This window comes from Thermobia domestica, chromosome 4 (assembly GCF_964235325.1).
Source record: "Thermobia domestica chromosome 4, izTheDome1.hap1.1, whole genome shotgun sequence".
NCBI lineage: Eukaryota > Metazoa > Arthropoda > Insecta > Zygentoma > Lepismatidae > Thermobia > Thermobia domestica.
The window spans coordinates 216,852,556-216,866,315 of NC_137457.1; the positions used below are offsets into that span (position 1 = coordinate 216,852,556).

The 13,760-nt window shown below is 37.9% G+C and overlaps 1 protein-coding gene across 3 annotated transcripts in view; it reads left to right on the forward strand.

Annotated features, from left to right (window-relative positions):
• The first annotated feature begins 212 nt into the window (after positions 1–212).
• The window catches only part of LOC145683862 (5'-deoxynucleotidase HDDC2), a 60,109-nt gene continuing 46,561 nt past the window's right edge, over positions 213–13,760 (forward strand). Inside the window, exon 1 of one of the 3 annotated variants that reach the window (XM_081755477.1) lies at positions 213–732. In XM_081755477.1, coding sequence (XP_081611603.1) covers positions 661–732 — 72 coding nt within the window. In that variant the 5' untranslated portion in view covers positions 213–660. Of the gene's footprint in view, positions 733–863; positions 1,102–5,634; positions 6,129–13,760 lie in introns of those variants that run through there. The other 2 variants (XM_081755476.1, XM_081755478.1) reach the window with 2 other exon arrangements.

Sequence of the window (13,760 nt, forward strand, 5' to 3'; positions counted from 1 at the left end):
ACCTACATGTAATGACGCCCATAGTACCGTAAAGATTTTATAGGCCCAGTTCGGGAAAAAGTTTGGTATCCCAAGCTGGCAACAATGCTAGAGTTTCTGGGCAAGAGGTCTAAAACAAGGACTTTTAGGAGGTTCGACAGTGGCCGTTACGGCGAGTGCCTCGTGTGTTGTGGAGCTCAGTGAGTACGAGAGTGGAGTGGGATTTCCTATACATCTACACAACACTTACATCTTCTTTTACATTTAAACGTACATACATCCCCTTCTTATTTATACTCTTTCTTTCTTCATTTTACACTTTCCTCTAACTTTTTGCCCTGTTCAACTTGACTTTCAGCCCTCTTTCACTGTCTGAACTTCTTTCCCGATTTTGACCTTTTCCTGACTTTAACCTTTTTCTCGATTGTGTCCTTTCTTCCCAATTATGTCCTGTACTTTATTCAATTTTCTTCCTGAATCACAAATCCTCCGTGTGAAGTACATATAAGACAATTTGGCATTTTAGCACACACGACTTTAATGCTGGTGCATCTACCTATTTTACCGATTATGGTCTCAAGACAAGACTTTCTGTGAGAGATATTTACCCTTGCACTTGTGAAAATATTTTGTAAGATCGAGAAATATTTGTAATTTATTATAAACATTAATTAGGATAAAATGAGCGATTCTGCTAGTAGTAATAATGCGTTAGATATTTTAGAATTTCTTGAACTAGTAGGGAAGCTGAAGGTAAGCATTTATTATGAAAGTACATAGGCCTATATAATGAAATACCAGTATTCAGAAAAAATTACGTATTGTACATATTACGTGCAAGTTTAATTTGCGAATAGAATTAGATGCCTTGCAACAATCTTATACAGCAAGCGAAATCCAAAGCTCGCCAGTTTTTATACATAGGAAAGCATGGATTAAGTTGTCAGTTCGGTTAGTTCTGCTTCGGAAGTATGACAAAAACTATAGTGTAAAAAACAGTAACCTGTGCTATGTGGCCACTAAAAAGCACGAATGCTATGTAACAGTGAGGGACAAGGGAAAGATGAGAACCCGCGTGATAGCGCAAGGATGCGTCAGAAGGGAGCAGGCGCGCCAGCGAGGGTATGTATGCGCGTGAACTAGGGTAGTAAAAACTGGTGATTTTGGCAATGGTACGAATTTCAATACCACTTATTATGGTTTCAAACTAGAACTCTTGGTAACTCTTTACCTTGGGCAAGACAGTGATATCTTGTTACTGTTAGTATTATTTACAGATTCCTTGCTGTTCCTTTTTCACATTGATATTTTCTTACTAATGTCGTTGCTGTTCCTGATTTGCATGCCGAGCGACTGTTATTGAGTGAAGGCGGGTTAGAGCCCCACAGGGCACGTTGTTTTCTGTCCTTCGTTCTTGGGAGCTGTAACTAACTGCGGAAACCGGTTCAGATGAATCGGTTATTGTCACTGCCTATCTAAAGTAAAGACTTGTCGAACTCTTCACTTGTAAACAGTACACTGTTTCTTTCATACAATTTAAACAACTGACGATCTCGACATAAACGCCATTTTCACATTGCCTTTCCCGTCACTAAATCGTAGGAAGTGTATCTCTCTACCAAATAATCCCTTCCGCTTCCACATACAGCGCCGCGTACAACATGAAAAACACATTTTCTTAACATCAACTATTCTCCTCACCTGACTTTCACCCACTCTTCCTCACAAACCAAATTGCTCCCGCCAAGTGAACTTTGTGGTGGACAAACACTGTGTGCGTGGGTTTTCTCGGGGTTCTTCCGTTTCCTCCCACTTTCTTCATTACACCATTTCGTTCATCTCCCATCATCACCGTCTCCTGTAGCCTAGCCGGTATAGTCGTGAGACGTAAAAAAAATTCTCTAATTCACCCAGTAAATCTCCAAAAATTGGTCCGGCGATACAACACTTAACCCCTGGCGTTTATTTATTCTGGTGCTCAAATAGCTGTAGGTGTTACGGAAAGGGGTCAGAATCAAAAGAACCGAACCAAATTTACTTATTCCTTAACACACCTATACTCGCGTGGATGAAAATTTGACATTATATACAGGTGGCCCGCTTCTAAAACATTATTCATAGATTAAAAGTGTTAAATCGTTAGAATACCGCGATTTTTAAGGCATTTGATTTCTGACGAGAAATGTGCAATAGTAGTTGTGCACTCATAAAGTAAACGTATAAGTAGATAGAATAAAAGTTATTTGCTACAAATAATTTGAAGTCAGTAAATTTCAAACAGCGATACAGTGTGCTTTGTTAAGGATCGAACGGATATCTAGTTTTATTATGCTAGTCATTAACCGTACGCAAACCGTAATAGTCCATATATGCTGACCTGCTACACGCATTTTCACATTAGATCGTTCTAAGCATTCATACAACATGAGTAAACCAATGTCTTTTTACTGAGTGACTGTGATGGTTGAATAGAGGAAATTGTGTGCCTCGCAAGGTAAAGGCTGCGTAACATAGTGATTAGCACAGTTGCACAATAAGCCAGAGTCTCAGCATAGTTACATGTTACCACTCTTTAAACTGCATTAAATTTGCACTTATAGATTAGTATTAGAAATTAAATTTCTGGGCTTTTGGCAGTTATGTCTATGTTAGTCCCTCTCATATGAGGAATGACGAGGTTAAGTTCCAAAGTTGGTCGTCCGTTTGTAGCAAAAGTTTGAAAATTTACCAGGGAAAAACGAATAAACTTCTAGTTTGTGTGCTTCATAATGGGAGCGAAAGTTATGTTTATTTTTCTTTATAAACGGTTATGAACATGGAACCGTTCGGCAAGCGAAGGGGACTATGTCGCGCAAGGTTACCGTGTGGTTGGATTGTGGGAAAGTGACGAGTATTTGTATTGTGAACATAGCTGCAGGTGTACAGAGACGCTCCAGTTGGTATCCTTACGCAGCGACGAGAAATTACACTCTATTAGTTCTAACAAAACAGGTCCGAACTTCCCTAACCCTAAGTAAGCCAGAAGCTACAATGCCCTACTCTATTATACTTTGTTAAAGCGATTCTAAAAATAGACGACTTTTTAAATTTTCTTCGGAAGAAATGCCGGAATGACGTTCCTGGATGATCATGCTGCCCAAAGGAATTAGGGAGGAAGAAAGGAAGCGGCCTAGGACCATTGTGTTAGTTACTATCTAGCATTTGCTTGGTGTGAATGAGGAATACCTTACATGGGATGGCTGGCCTTGAAAGAGCTCTTACACTCTTCCGACTGAATGTCCCCACCGGGAATCGAACCCTAGACCACTCGCACTTATAGGGAATATTTTTTTATTGTCTGCTTTGTCCATTTTTCGTATAATTAAAAGATGATTTCTTTTATGTTTCTCCTTCATTTGAAAGAAAATCTTTAAAGCGTACAGTTGCCAAATTTGTCCCTACAACTTGCCAGACCTCATCGTAACCTCTATTTCCGTACAGTTCCAGTTTGGATAAACATACTCCATTTGTGATATATTTACTTCTTTTATGAGAAATCTCACTTTTACTACCATAGAAAGTTTTTCTCAAGGAAGAAGTTGTATTACTGGGTGCAGATTCACTTTAGGAAAACTTTCCAGGTATGATATAAATACATTGTGGTGACTTATGCCACAAAAACTACAGTGCAAAAACACTAACTAACTTGTGCTAAAACTAACTAAAACACTAACTGAAAAATGACAGCAGACCTAGTCAGAACAGAAGCGGAGCAGGAGGGATAGCACGGTGATACGTCATTAGGGAACAAGCCCGTTAGCGACAGTGGATACACGTGCGAGGATATTGGAATAATGCTTCACATGGCATAAAAGTACATGCCTTGCGTGTGCCACAGCTTTGCAACACCTCGTACATTGCATTTACGAAGCAATTCACATCATAATGTCTTTATTATGGAGTATTATATGGTAAAGAACACACTTTCCATTTCGTATTTATCTCTCAGTATATATGTGAGATGTAAGTTCCCGATATATTTCGATTATCTTCCAGAACAGTACTCTTCCAAATTAACATAACGCATTTCTTTTCATAGATTTCACTAATGTGTGTTTACCTAAACTGGGGCAGTACCTGTACTTCTTTGTAGTAATTATTCTTAAACCAAAAGCTTTATTTTTGACAACCTTATTTGTAGAAAGTTACACTACCGAACTAGAGTGCTACGTACATTTCTGGATATGTCTTCTCGTTGTAGACAGTGGTCAGGTTTCGATTTCTCGGTTCCAGGTAACAAAACGAAAACGAAGTTCGAAGAAAGAAAGATGGATAGAAAATAAGACTTTATAACCAATGTTAAACAACATTTGTACGTAAAATATTCTAAATCTTCAATGATTTTAAAATTCGTTACAAATGTATGTTTTCCAAAAGTCAATGTTAGTATGCCTATGGTTACCAAAGTATGGAATGTAAAATGGAGTTCTGCTATTAGACATTGAAGTTTCGAAAAATATATTTATCTGGACGTCAGGACTTTAAAAGAGCAGTTTTTGGTGAGTGAAATGTGTAATCACTTGACATTCAAGTTTAACATAAAATCTGTAAAATTTTCTTTCTCTATATTCTGAAAATATATTGTTACGCAATAAATATCAAAATAAGTGTTACTCCGTTAATCAGTTTTTGTTAACTTATGTAAGCGGGAATTTTTCTTGGACTTTTTGAACTATATCTGTTTCATACTGCTTTTTCTTTTGTGCGAGAAAGGAAAAACTTCATAGTTATAGGTGAGATTGAGAATCAGTGATTAGTCAAACTCTAAGGAGTTGATGTTTAGAAAAACGATCAATAAAACAGTAAATATCAACCATAAGGGGGCTGGCTTTTTAAATAATTTCGTTCCATTTGTTATTATCCAAGGATCTTTTCTGTGTTAAGTTCTGGTTGTTTGAGAAGAATGAACATTAGAAAACAACCATTTTTTATTTATTTATTTTTTTTTTTTAACTTTTACTTTACTTGGCGCACTATTCTTGCGATCAATTTCCATTGTGTATTTGTCATATCATTTACATCTCTTATAAGTTGTTCAAGGCTTTTACAAATCTGGGGATTCTGTGATCCAAATACGCAAAAGGACTTCAAACTACCATTGACACTCTTGCTATGCAGTTGGATTATAAGTTTTTATTATTATTTTTTACATGCAGATGAAAATTTAGAGAAAGGTTTAAATCCCGTATGTTTATTAAGAGATGCTTAGTTTGTAGACATCTATAGTAGAAAAATGATTCTTATAACTTAAATTTCGACTTTATTGTGAAAATAAGCACCCCGGACAAAATGTTATAAAGTGGGCATTCTAGGTGCCTTGTGAAAAGTAACCTGGCATAGCAATGTGCTTGTAGATGACGCGAATGTGAGTATTGTCTTCTTTGTGACAGTTTGCGGCTAGTAAGACGTGCGTGCTGATGCGGTATAATTTCATTACAGGTTGCACGATGAGCCGAAGAAGGGCTGTAACCAAGTGACAAAAGAGAGGGAGCCATTATCTACGGGGCGTGAACATGGGCATACCCTGTGGGAGGTGACGCAGTTCATTGAAGTGTTCGAATTCACGGTCAGTACTAGTACTGTCCATGCAGAGTGAAGGACGTCTGGCAGAAACCAATCCTCTGGTAACAACAGTGGCAGAAAACTCATAATTTCCGAACGCGACCGTAGATCTGCGGAGATTAGCGACCTCTAAATGATTATAAGCCTTGCAGGACTCAGTCGTCAAGTCTTTGAGCGAACCCTGCGCCGAGAACTGCATGATGCAGGCATATTGAGTTGTGAAGGCAGGGTATGTTCCAGGCTGACTGTCATACAGAAGGAAAATCGCCTGTCGTAGGTGGGGGAAACCACCACTCAATTGGAGACCAGTGGCGACGTATCCTGTGATCAGAAGAATCCTGGTTCTGCCTCTATTCCAATAACGACCGTTCCAGGGTGATGCGGTGGGCCGGAGAAGCCTACAAATCTGAGTGTGTGCAAAGAGCTGTACAGAAGGGGAGTGGTAGTGTCATATTGTATTGCGCAGTTCGAGTGCTGGTGTGGGTCCCTTGATTGAGGTGTCCAACCAAATGAAGGTTGTGGATTACGTGTCCGTTCTGGATAATAAGGTATTGTCATTTGCCCAGTTTCTGCTAGATGGTCACATCCCAGAGTCTCAATATCAAGACGACAAATGCACCAAGCCAACATTGTCGGGAATTGTTTGCTGAACATGAGGTGGACATCCCGCATCGCACCTAGCCCGCGAATTCGCGTGATAACTTATCGAGAAAATTTGGAACATGGAACGGGCCTTGGAAAAGAGACATCAGCATTCCCACACGTCGACCGCTCTGCGAGGGCAGTTGTTCCAGGAATTGGCCAAACTGGAATTAAACGTCATCTTCTCTCGCATTGACAGCATGCCATTAACGCCTTATTGATCAATAAAGTATGCACTTCGTAATTTTTCGTCCGGGGTGCTTAATTTCTGATTTATTTTAGTATACATACATCATACATCATCTAGATACTACCCATATTATCATCATTAATTCCCGGTTTCAATATCCTGTTTGATTTGGGTGTGTACGAGGCCTCTCTAACGATTCTTTCACTTCATTCTTCATCCTGGAAATTTCTGATCTTATTCCCTTTCGTCGCACATCATTTTCCACTTTGCGTCACGTCCATATGTAGAAATCACACAGGTAACCGCTCTTCTTTCATTGTTCGTACTTTCTGCTGTTTTTCGAGCTTTCTATTGATTGAGCGAATTTCTGATTACTCCATTCTTATTCAATTTCGTCTCTCTTGGAAGTCGCCACTCTGTTTTCGTTATCTCTTTGCGCAGCGAACGCTTTGAAGTGCATGTCATATGATAACAATCTTCTTCAACTCGTATCGTTTGTGGATTCAAAATGTAGATTTGTGTTTGCCCTTTTTAACCACCACTAATAATACAAGCATCAACATTTTAAATTTTTATTATGGGTCGTATATACAAAAAGAAAGTACGAAGTTAAATAGCAGTTTGTATCTGTTGTTTGTGTTCTTGTAACAGTTATGCAAATATTACTTCAGAATAGATAAATCTAAAAATCAAGGAAAAATATAGATTTTTGTGTAGAAAATAATAATAATAATAATAAACTTTTCCATTTGGCTCATTTGTTGAAGTAAACTGGCAATTCAAATGTGAGAGTTCAATGAAACAAACTGACGACAAAATATGCTCCAGTGTGCCGTAACATACACACACTGTTCTTAGCATTTTCTTTCAGGAATCCTTTTCCCGGATCGAAGTATTAACACATGGTGAAATTAGGATAGTAACTTTTGATATTAGGTAACATATGTTTTATTAGTGACAGACCCTGATAGCATTCTACCACAGATTCAGAGGAGCAACTTTTTATTTTGCATTTTCAGGTACTAACTTATATTCATCTAAAATTTCTAAGAAAATTATATTTAACCCTGCATGATGCATACCGGACTTAAACCCCGAATAGGCAACATGATTATCGCCCGTTAAGAATAATCCTAATAAAACAGGAGATGTATATTGTTTGTAAAATAGAATTTTCTTCAAGTAACATAGGAGTGCAGGCTGTCAAAAGTTATTCTATCTGTAGCGGCCGCGGTGGCTCAGTGGTAGAGCGTTCACCTCTGGTGCTTGGGGTCCCGGGTTCGATCCCAGCCCCCGCCAAGTGAAGACAAACACCGTGTGCGTGGATTTTCTCGGGGTTCTCCCGTTTTCTCCCACTTTCTACATTCCACCATTTTATTCATTACTCATCATCACCGTTTCCTTTAGCCTAATCGGCATAACCGTGGGACGTAAAACGCAAAGATTTTTTTTATTTTATTTTATTTTTTTTTTTTTAAATTTTATCTGTATAGGTGTATCACATGTACCTAAGTTTCAGACGTGTTTTGAGAAGTAGAACCTTGTATCTGATCTTTTTAAATCAAGTGATACTCAAGTCAAACTGTAGTGGTGCTGGCATTCAGCATTATGCTCTGTTTACAGCGTTATTTTTATATTATCATCATTATTCCGTCGATATGTATTAACTTGATGTTGTTTTATAAAATTTATTCAGTAGCAATTTTGTGATTAGTTTACATGTTTGGTTATACAGTGTTATTAACCAAGTCTCTATTTAAAATCTACAGTCATTCTTCATTAGAGTACTATCTTATTATAGTACTCGCGCCGAGTCGTGAAGCTTGAGCTCTAAACCAATCATTGCTTGAGCTCTGATACATCAGAAAACTTCCGTATAATTCGTGGAGCCGCTTCCCGAGCGCACACTTGAGGAAGCATCAAACAGCTGAAATTCGCCAACAATGTTGCCAAACTTTGAAGACGGTGTAAAGGAGTATTTAAAAAAATACCAACAATAACAGTGCACAACAATAACCATAGTAACAATTATTCTAAAACGGTAACAAATATACGAATTGTAACAATAAGAATATAATGCAGCAAAAAACAATTAACAAAAGGGGAACTTGGCGCCAATCCGACAACACTGTACTCTCGGGAGATGTTTTCCGTGTAGCGCGAGAGACGACACTGACAAAATGTGATGGGTGGGGGTTGACGATCGGAACACACGCTTGCGTTCTATTGGGTGGTGAAATCGGTAGATCTAGGTCAAGCATCACGACTCGGCGCGAATACTATAGATTCCCCGGGTCAGTGAAAATGTTGGTCTGGCACTTGGAAGTAAAGGAGAAAGATAAACATTATTTTTCTAGATTATTGTACTTGTAACAGAAGAGATTATGGAATACTATGATTCCGTAATCTTGTACAGAAAAGAATTGAGATATATTATGTTCTATCGATGAATTGACGGTTGAATACTTTTCATGTTAGCGTTCTACACACAACAATAAATTCTTATAAATTTATAGAAAGCCAACGTGCAGATTTGTGTGTTCTTCTAATGATGTAAATAATTAAATGTATTAACTCTATCATTCGGAAAAAAAAGAAAAGAAAGAGAAGAACATAGTTATAAAGAAAAGTTATAAAGAAAAACGGATATGAAAAAGGGTAATCGGTGGCACAGAAAAATTATATCAGCACATGGAAAATCATCTCATGATTTGCATGAAAGGTGGATTTTATTTCCGATATGGGTAGACAAAAAATCAAAGAAATGTCTTGGGAAATTTCAGTAAATTCAATAAATTTATTCAGACAGCTTAAAGAGCAGGTTGTGGTGGCAAAATAGGTCAAGTTTCCACTCACGTACCTAGTGCATAGTACTGAATAACACCAACACAAGCACTAGCAGCAGTTGTAACAAAGGTGACTGCCTCTCATTGGTCTTGAGTGCTCTCGCTGTGTTTTGGTGAATCAAAGTCCGCAACAATTGTGCAACGGTATTTTTATACCGAGTATGAGAAAGATTCTCCCAAGAGGCCTGCCATTTATGAGTAGGATAAGTGTTTTATTGAAACCTATAGGTATTGAGGAAGACAAGAAGTACTCAGGGCGTCTCCGTGTGTTTTACGATGCAGAAAAAGTGAAGCGAAGCTTTGTTACCAGTCTTACAAAATTAACTCTGCATTTTTCTAGGGGGGTAAAAATCTTGATCTATTTTGCTAGGAAATAAGACCATAAACAGCACTGTAAGTAGTCTGAATAACTTCAGACACTTTAATAACACACTCAGGAATTCTAATTATCATTCTATTCACAGGTTTATGCAATTCCTGAATATCACTTATGCTTCCGAGCGTTCGTCTCTCCCCTGTAGTCTTGGTCATAGAATACAACAGGAGAAGGAAAATTAAAAGGAACATATTACCAGAGTAGAGCAGTGCAGGAGACAATTTCTCAAAACCAAAAATCACGCGTCAGTGCGGCTTGCAACATGGCGAGCTTCATTTGCTAATTTGGTTAGGTGTTCTCATCATTTGGCGCGTGATTTTTGGTTTCGACAAAGTGTTACCTGCACTGCTCTACCCTAATAAGTCCGTTCCTTTTATCTTTCCTGATATTTTTATTTATTCTTCTCCTGTTGTCCTCCGTGAACAGGAAAAGTAGAGCTTGGAAATACAAGTGGTATTTAGGAATTGTATAAGCTTGTAGTAAAACGACAGTGAATAAATTTAAACAAATTTATAAAGTTGTAAAGTCGTTTTTGAAGCACTTTTTACAAGTTATGCTAGGTCTTAAAATCGCTATAAATACAGAAAAGTACTTACAGATTACAGAACTACTTCGTAAATGAATATTTGAAATTCAGTAATGTATAAAATAAAGTGAGTGCGACAATTCTGATCTTAGTACGACAAAGAGAAATATAAGATTTAAAATTCCTCTTTGTGATCACCTGAATTGTTGAAGATTTCAATTAAGGAAACATTTGAAAGTTGAAACGAATTAGATCTCACATCATATACTAATGAACCCACTAGAGTGTGCATTGTTTTCCACTATTTCTTTTAATACTTCATAACTACCTTTACACACGTAGCTTCCGACACTTGACAGGAATAGTCAAGCACTTAAGAAAGGTGAGAAATACGCTGTGGACTGCACCAGGCTTTAGTTCCCACTATCTCTTAGAGAATTCAGCTATGGCAGATACCAGTCCTACTGCTACTAGGTAGTTCCTTGTCTTTGTGTAGAATACACTTATCCTTTTGTCAAATACGGTTTCTAGGTGATGTAAAGAAGTGTTTGGTTTCGTCCTAATATCCTTGCTAACAATGGAACAAAAGCACTATGCATATTGCAATGTTCTGTAGATAGAGTCAAAATAATGTACGCGGGAATTTAACTCTACCTTTTTACTATAAAATAAGTCTCATATAAATTATTGTACCAAGTATTTAAGAGTTTTACTCTCAGTTTTTGGTCACTAAAAATGCTCTCAGATCAAGATCGTGCTTATGTTGGTTTTTCGTCGGTTTCTTAATGATTTGCACCCGCTGGACACAAGTATGGCAGTTATTTTATCGTAATGTCAAAATTTGTAATGATATAAGCATATAAGATTTTACTGCCACAGTAACATATTATACAATTGTACCTTATAGAACATTGAACTACAAACATAACACATACATTTTGGACGTCAACTTTCTGGACAACAAAAATCTGTTAACAATACATAAATACCAAAATATGTGAATGTTACATTTGTTATAAAAATATACAAAAGTACTTGAGATTGGAGGAAAGTGTTCATCAAGTACTGGAATTCCGTAATCAAAAGTGAAGGGTAGTGGTTCTTTTTCTTTTGTGGAAAACGTTCACTTCGTCACGGACTAACCCACAAATATAATCGCCCATCATTGCTAAGTCCCACCTTCCTTGGCATGCTTTCCAATACCTCAATGTCCTTATGGAAACGTTCCCCGTGCTCTTCTTTAACATCTTCTAAATTCCCCCTAAAGAAGTCCAAGTGTGAATGAAGCATATGTAATTTTAAAAACATTCTACATCCCAATGTTCGATATTGATCAAAGAGTGTCTTAACGTGGTGATCCAACGATTCGCTTCGGTTATGCACAAGAAATCCCATCACCAACGTATGAAAGGCCTCCCAAGCGTTTCTTTCCAACACGCCATTTTTTGTTTAAGTGTAGCACTATTAAGCATGACACGAATCTGAGGCTCTGTGATAATGCAAGCCAGAACTTTTTCCTCTGAAAAAGCTGTAAACATTTGTTTGATACATGGGAGGGCAGGTGATTTGCGATTCAGAGCTTTCACAAATTGTTCTGTTAATCCCAGCTTAATATGTAATGTTGGCATGAGAATCTTCTCCCTAGGCACTAATGCTTCATTTATCACATTATGTGTTCCTGGGATAAGCTCCGTTCTTTTGGGCCAAACGGTTTGATCATAGTTCTGGTTAGTTGCCCAACTGTCCCACAGACGTAGAAAGGAGGTATATTTAGTATATCAACTTTGCAACCCAAGAAGAAAAACAATAATTTTGAAATCCCCACACACGTCGCATTGATGTTCCTCATATTTAATTTTCTCCAACATCAGCTTCACACTTGAATAACTTTTTCATGTGGATGGAATGTGCAACAGGGATTGAAGGATACTGGTTTCCGTCGTGCAAAATAATAGCCTTCAGAATAGTACTCGAACTGTCCATGAACAGTCGCAATTCGTTTGGTTCATATTGAAAGCCCTAAAAATGACCACCGATATATGTACAGTAGTACAATGAATTCTCAATAGCAAAATAAACGGAAAAACGTTGGTGTCTGCTTCTGTACTTAGATATTTTGCAGGAAGGAAGTAGAAACTTTCACTCTTTGAGTCGTGATGCTAGCAATTCGGACTGTTTTTTTCGATAAATGTAGATCTCTAATCAGATCATAGTTCTTTTTGGTTCAGTAAATGAGGTTTCTCACTATCTTCCAAAACAAACGAACTATCTGAACTGTCGGAATGAGGTGCTTCTTCACTGAAAACCGTTTCGGGCGGAGGTGAGGGAATAGAAGATTCACTATGCGGAACAGGTGATCGGGAGGATAGTATGTTTGGGTATTCTAGCTGACGTCTGTTCTTGCCTTTCTTGTAGTGCGTCAAGTCAATCATGCAAAAATAACAATCATCATGATGGTTGGTAGGTTCTCTCCACACTCGCGGAATGGCATGGCAAACGGCATGCTTTTTCTATTCCCACGCAGCCAATGTTCCAACGTCGACCTGAAATTACCACAAGACACATGTGGGGTCCATTACTTGTCAAGATCTCGAACCGCCATTCCGAAGTAAGCTTTATATTCTGCACAAAATTTTGTTCTAGGCACTATCCCATGTTAAACCTGTTTCGGACCAATATAGTATCCACACACATAACAAAAGGAATCCACACGTAGTTTGCACTTCCGACCCAACGACATGTTGCTTAAATACATTAACTATACACTGACATTTAACTACATGCACGTACTCTCAGATAGACTTATACGATAATATAAAATAACTGTGGAAAATGTGCAAGCAGCACTTTGCGACCATTTCATTACTACCAGAATTGGCTACAGCTTAATTACTGCTTAGACTCTATTTAATCAATTTACAATCCTGCTATGAATCTTTAGAATCTATATTCTCTGTTTGCTACTCCGAACAATTTATCTTTAATAACAAATGCACAACCACCTAGCGAGCATCGAAATAAATGCACGAAAATTGCTCTGCATAAACCAGTATGGTTGAAAAATAAAACATGCTTATATCACTGAAAATATTGACACTACATAAAAATAAGTGCCGGATTCGCGTTCAGGAGGTCAAAATACATAAAAATTCATCAAGAAATAATAATAAGCAAAATTTTGTTTACCAGTGTTATGAACGATTCCCTCCGACATACAATGTTGCCTTCAGGTAAAAAGGATGTTTATCTCTGCCCACTGTGGCCTCAGACGGGATAAGTTATACTCCGTAGCTCATAGCAACCTCGGGAGTAGGTATTAAAGGACATCTCTGTAACCCATGGCGGCTTCGGGAGAAGGGTTTTGTATGTGAATGATCAGCATTGGCACTGGTAACTTCTTGACTCCGTCGTTCGTTTTTATAGCCGTCCTTTTGGAGGGAGAATCTTCGTAGCGCTTGTCTAATTTCTTTGTGGTTTTCCGTATCCTCTTCGTTTCTTTCTGAAAAGTGCATTTTTCTTCTGTCGTCTGCCATTGTTTGATTATAATCATAAAAACACATATTTGTAGTAAAAACATCTGGCTTATTGTACGGTGGGTGT